The sequence below is a fragment of the Trachymyrmex septentrionalis genome, unplaced genomic scaffold (genome assembly GCF_001594115.1).
Source record: "Trachymyrmex septentrionalis isolate Tsep2-gDNA-1 unplaced genomic scaffold, Tsep1.0 scaffold114, whole genome shotgun sequence".
NCBI classification, from domain to species: domain Eukaryota; kingdom Metazoa; phylum Arthropoda; class Insecta; order Hymenoptera; family Formicidae; genus Trachymyrmex; species Trachymyrmex septentrionalis.
Genome location: NW_017304269.1, coordinates 52,471 through 58,438, shown reverse-complemented (window position 1 = coordinate 58,438; position 5,968 = coordinate 52,471). Strand labels below are relative to the sequence as shown.

Below are 5,968 nucleotides of genomic sequence, written 5' to 3'. Positions count from 1 at the left end.
TATAAATAAATTATTTATTTTAGAGATTCATCTCAAAGATATTTCGAGGACATTAATAATAATATAAAAATGTCTAAAAATTCTACGATACAGTTGCGGCTCGCAACACAACCCACACGCAACGATGCATTACCATTTTAAATACACATGTGTCATTTCCATGGTAACAACTTGCAGTTCGATTATATAAACAGAAGGTTAAGAGCATTAAGGGTCTTGAGTGTTTTGTAAAGGGCGAATTTTTAGGGTATTATTAATCACAAGTTTAAAAAAGAAAGTTCAAAAACCAAAGCTTTTTTTTTGTCAACGAGTATGTCAGTGGAAGGAGAATTTTTTCTCTCTGTTACCGGTTCTATCGAGCATGCAGAGTTTTACGAGGTCAATAACGTTTATTGCAAGTATAGCTTTCATTTCGGACCTGACTGGAGCGTCGTTACGGTAAGCTCGCATAGTAATAAAAGAAAGTCGAAACAAACAATAAAATTAAGTTATTATTGTCATAAGGGAATCTAAGGCATGCGACAATATTGAATTACATCAAAAGGAAAAACTTCATATAATCTCTTTTTATGTTTAGAATAAAATATTTATTGACCAATAAAATTTCAAAATTATGTCAACTAAATGTAATTAATTAACTGTAAAATTTTATGAATTGTTCATTATTCGTACATTTTAATAGTAAGAAAATTAATGAGAAAGAATATAACAATGGCTTTATAAACAAAAACAATAAAAGGCATAAAATATTTAAACCATACGCTGGATTTTTTATGCGCAAGATTTCTATTATTTAACGAATTCGAACGAATCTTGCGCAAAAGAGACAAAAGAAATGGTTTAAATGTTCTATGCCTTTTATTATTTTTGTATTTTTTATTTCTATTTCAGTTAACATAAATTAATTATTGTCTCTATAGTTGCTTTTGAATTCGTAATTATGCAAAATAGTTTTAAGAAATTTGAAGAATAATTATATCATAATAGAATAAATATTGAGATGGAGAGCCGCGCATACTGATGATCTTAACTCATATAGCACAGAGAATCTAAAAAGAATTCTTTTTTCATTCCCGACTTACGAAATAAATTCTTTTTCTATCCCATTTCTGTTCTAAAAGTATTTCTAAGGGTCTCAAAAGAATTCACTTTTTTTTTGTCACCAATTATATACGAGTTCTTTTTTGGATTCAAAACGTATACTCTTTTTTTTAATCTAAATAAATTCACAATGAAATCGAAATAACTTTTTTAGATTACCTAATTTGTGAAATCACGAATTTATAATAAAATGTCTTTTCACAGGGAATCGAAGAAGGGTTGACGCAAATGTGTAAATGCAGTAACGATTCTAGAAATCTCGCCGTATGGAACTTTCCATTGGAGATTACGTTCAAGAGTACAAATCCACATGGATGTGAGTGATGTATAGAAATATTTTTTATGATATGCGTTTTAAAGGAAGGATAAAACGCGTAAAAAAATATGGAAAAAAATTTTTTCCCGTGCTTTTCACGTTTCATATTTTTAATCTACGAATAGCGAAATATGTATTTACTAAATAGGGCCACAACTTATCATGTCGATTTACGGCTTGGATTTTTTCGGTCGCGACGTCATCAGGGGATACGGAGTATGTCATTTGCCTCTGAAAACTGGATATCATGAAAAAAGGTATTAAGCTTAAGACACAACTGAAAGTACGTACAATAGAAACAGCAAATTATATATAGATTTTGGGTACGATCAAGTTGTCGCTACGAATGCTTTAAAGCATTTTTTGATTGGTTAATTAGTAAAATTTTTTCTACCGATTAATCAAATGCTTCGAAGCATTCGTAGTGGCAACTCGACCACACCCTTCATCCTATGAGAAACTGTACAATCTGATGTACACAGTTTCTGATAGCTTAAAATCTGCCTTGTTCCTATTACCTACTCGGGAAAATGTACTCGTATAATGGACATATTATATATATAATTATATATAAAATATGTCAATTTTATATATAATTTTATATAATTTTATATAATTTTATATAATTATATATAATTATATGAAACATTTTTTCCCAGGTAAGCTATTTATTTTTGTATATTAATCTTATTCATGCATAATAGTAATGATCAGTAGATAAAACATATGGAATAAGAGCGCCATTTAAAGAAATTGTAATTTGATTTAACATGTATAATAACTTTAGCTATAAGTATATGAAGCATCATCAATTTATTATCGTATTTTCTTGGAAAAGGCGGCAATAAAAATCACAGAAGGATTAATTATTTAAATTATTATAAAAATAAATATTATTTTTTAATGAAATATTTTTAAATTTATTTTAAATATAAGACGACGTCAGTTTGCGAATGCTTATATACTGCTTTTATACTTATGGCCGATGCTATTTTGAATTATAGGAGTATGCTACAAAACCTAAATATTGATCTTTGTAACCGTAGATATTTGTTTCACATCTTACGACCAAGACGAATTATATCTAATAATGAAAGATGTCGCAGGTAAACTGCATTATTCATTGATTTATAGAACAACTCTATCATTTGTTGTTAACTTTTGGTGAAATTCCTTCAAGTTCAGTTATCAATCAATAAGTGAAGATAAATTTCAAATTTTCGTGATCCTAAAATATCATTACATTTTTTTCACAGACGACACTTATAAATATTATCAAACATGACATTAAAAAAACCTATAGAGCAAGATATATGAAAAAAGTTTTCTTTTGTGTTGGAATAAAGAAATGAAATCTCACTTCTTTGGAGTGAATCTTATTTTAAACGAGAAAAATTTCATTCTAATGGAATAAAAATTTCTCATTCTTTTTTTAAGGTAAAAAATATTTTCACTCTTTTTCACACACAATGACTGGCTCAATTTTTATTCTTTTAAAGTGAAATTTCACTCTAAGAAATTTTAAAGAGTACTCTAACACAAAAGAAAACTTTTTTCATATATCCAGCTCTGTTTTTTAATGTCATTTTTGGTAACATTTACAAGTGTCGTCTGTGAAAAAATGATATTTCTGGATTACGAAAATTTGAAATTTATTTTCACTCTTATTCCAAAAAAGTGAAATCTCACTTCAATTGAGTACGTACCACTTGGCACATATCAATTTTCAATCTCTGAAATGGTGCATTGTCTTTTGATGCTTTAATGCTTTTACGAAATTTGAAATCTTGAAAGGGTGTCGATATACGTGCCGGAATCGTCATCCATGTTGCAGCATTTCATGGAGTGGTTAACCGGCAGAAGACCGGAATTAATTGATCCCACTATACTTGCGTCCGGCGGCGGCAGAGAACGTAAGGAAATCAAGATATTTCTCGTTAGTGTGTCTATTATGTAGTTTTAAATTAATTATATTTAGGAGACTGGAAATGTAATGGAATATAATCAACGGTGTCGTATTCGTGTTATAAAATTAACTCAGATGTCAACTAATTACATTCAGCTCTTTTTTTTTGTTCATGTCGTCAGTCAAATTGACTCTTCATAAAATGGCTTAAATGTGATTGACTATCTGCTTTCCTTTACTTTCAAGTTACTACGCATAGGGATGACTCACTTTGAATTATTTTCATCATTAGACCAACACTATCAAAATATTTTGAAACGCTTATAAAAAATAAACGTTATTCATTATAAAATTTTAAATTAAACGAGAGAGAGAGAGAGAGAGAGAGAGAGAGAGAGAGAGAGAGAGAGAGAGAGAGAGAGAGAGAGAGAGAAGCTAAATAACAATGTAATATCAAAACTTGTGCTGGTTTTAATTTTTTGGTTGCTTATTACCAGCGCAAGTATTGATTGGTTGTTGTTTTTCAGCTTTCTGCTTTTCTATTAAAATCTGAACCCTAAGGAAGCGTTTGGCCGTAACCGTATGTCATAATCTGTAAAAATTGACCAATCACCTTCGAGTATTCTCTTCTTACCGCCGAATGAGAGGGGAATATTTGACTTGATTAATCAATTTTTACAGATTACGGCATACGGCATACGGTTTGCGGCCAATATATATAAACGCTCTCTAAGACGTTTTTACGCTGTCGTTAATAATCCGGGAATTATAATTTTCTTTATGTGATTTTCTTAACGTGATACCGATTGAAAAAAAATTTGAGCATTAGTCTAGGTCGTAGAAAAGAGAAAAGTCAGTGCCACATCCGGACTGACCGCAATATGACAGTGTTTTATAATAAGTTTTCCTTATTATAAAACACTTATAATTTTTACTAACTGAAATAACGTTCATAAAATGTTGATGAGCGACTAGAAAACCTTTCTTATAATCTTATTAAATCATATATTAGAACAAGAAAGTCACTTTTCATATTGTCATATAATTATACATAATATTATTCGATAAGTTGACTTCGCGTCGCAACGCGCCACCGCCTAGATCGTCAAAGCGTGCATCTTCAAAGGGCTGATGACTTTTACAACGCCTGAGGGCAGCCAGATTTTTATATAACTTTTTAATGCTCTTCAGGCTATGTATTATCTTCAAAAAAAATCAATCGGTATCAAATAACGTAAAGGCATCTCATTTTTTGTTATCTTTGACCCGCCGGGCAATTTACGTAACTTCTTTCATAGCCAGGTATTGTTGTTATTATACTTTAAAGAGTTCAAACTACTACCTAAAGAAGTTTCAAGCAGTATCGTATAACATTTGTACATGGAATTTTTTACGACATTGATGGAGTGCGGTTCTACATGTATATTGCGGCCAATTCAGACAACAAGGCATTGATTTTTTTTCTTTTCCACATCTATCAAGAGCCGGGTAGTGGTTCGAAGCTAAGGGAACGCGTAGTGTTCTTAGTATGAGACTGCCGGGTATTTATGCGGAGCGATGAGTTTCACGATTATTATATCTCAATGACGGCTATGTCGATCAAATTCTATGTACAGACTAACAACACAAAAATTTCCAATCGGTATCAAATCATGTAAGGAAAATCGCTAGCTCCCGGACTATAATGCCTTTCTTTCAAATTGTATCTATTTTGTAATATTACAGTCACGCGCATGAGGGTCGAAGGAGTTGTTACCGTAATGTTCAACGTTGTTTTGAAGGATTTGTTTAAGCTGGGTTACGACAACGGTGAAAAATGGAAGAAATGATAACGTCACATAAATTCTCTCAGTCTGAAGAGGATTACCTCGCCAAGGGACTATCTTGTCAAAAAGTTACGATATATAATTTCATTTTATAAATAATATTTTCTCGAATAAACGAGACGTAATTTTTCCGTATAATTTATCGCTTCATTTTTCCTCAACGGCAAAAACGAGAAAGTTACGAAATCAAGATCGTATTTTCACGTTAATGGGTATTCTGTGTATAAAAGACGAGAAAATGAGGCTAATCCCTTACGAAGAGATTATTAAGTTTCACGTAGTTTTAATCCATGAGATGATTTCGTATGAAGCTACGGCGACGTGGACGGTTGTGATAAGTAACCGGTTTTCTAAATCGTGTCTGCAGATTTCCAAAAATGTATATATTTTTTTTAAATTATAAATTAGCGAATAAAAATAATAAGATGTATGATTGAGAATGTTTATTATCATGCTTATCTCATACAGTATATATATATTTTTTATATATATATATTTTTTATATATATTTTATTTATCATTTATGAGTAGGTACATAAATTAAATAGTCCTCAAAATACTAAATAATATAATAAGTATTTGATAAATAAATAAGTACTATTGGATAATAATATAAATATAAAATGTTTTGCAATAAATCCGCTAAAAAGCAAATTTAACCCTGCATGTGAATCACTGTTTTTCACTAATGTCGTGTAAATTAGGTTAAACATAAAGTTATTTATGTTTGTACCATATTTCTCCTTATAAATTGTGAAAAATCGAAAAAAAATTTTTTTTACATCTTTACTTTATGTTCTAAACTTGGATATTATATTG

The 5,968-nt window shown here is 30.2% G+C and overlaps 1 protein-coding gene across 1 annotated transcript; it reads left to right on the top strand.

The window, feature by feature from the left end:
- The first annotated feature begins 194 nt into the window (after positions 1–194).
- Positions 195–5,262, top strand: LOC108753374 (B9 domain-containing protein 1-like). Its single transcript, XM_018494908.1, has 5 exons — positions 195–438; positions 1,306–1,417; positions 1,566–1,674; positions 3,212–3,330; positions 5,049–5,262. Exons 1-5 carry the CDS (start codon positions 313–315, stop codon positions 5,150–5,152), a joined length of 570 nt encoding a protein of 189 aa, XP_018350410.1. The 5' UTR covers positions 195–312; the 3' UTR covers positions 5,153–5,262.
- The last annotated feature ends 706 nt before the right edge of the window (positions 5,263–5,968 follow it).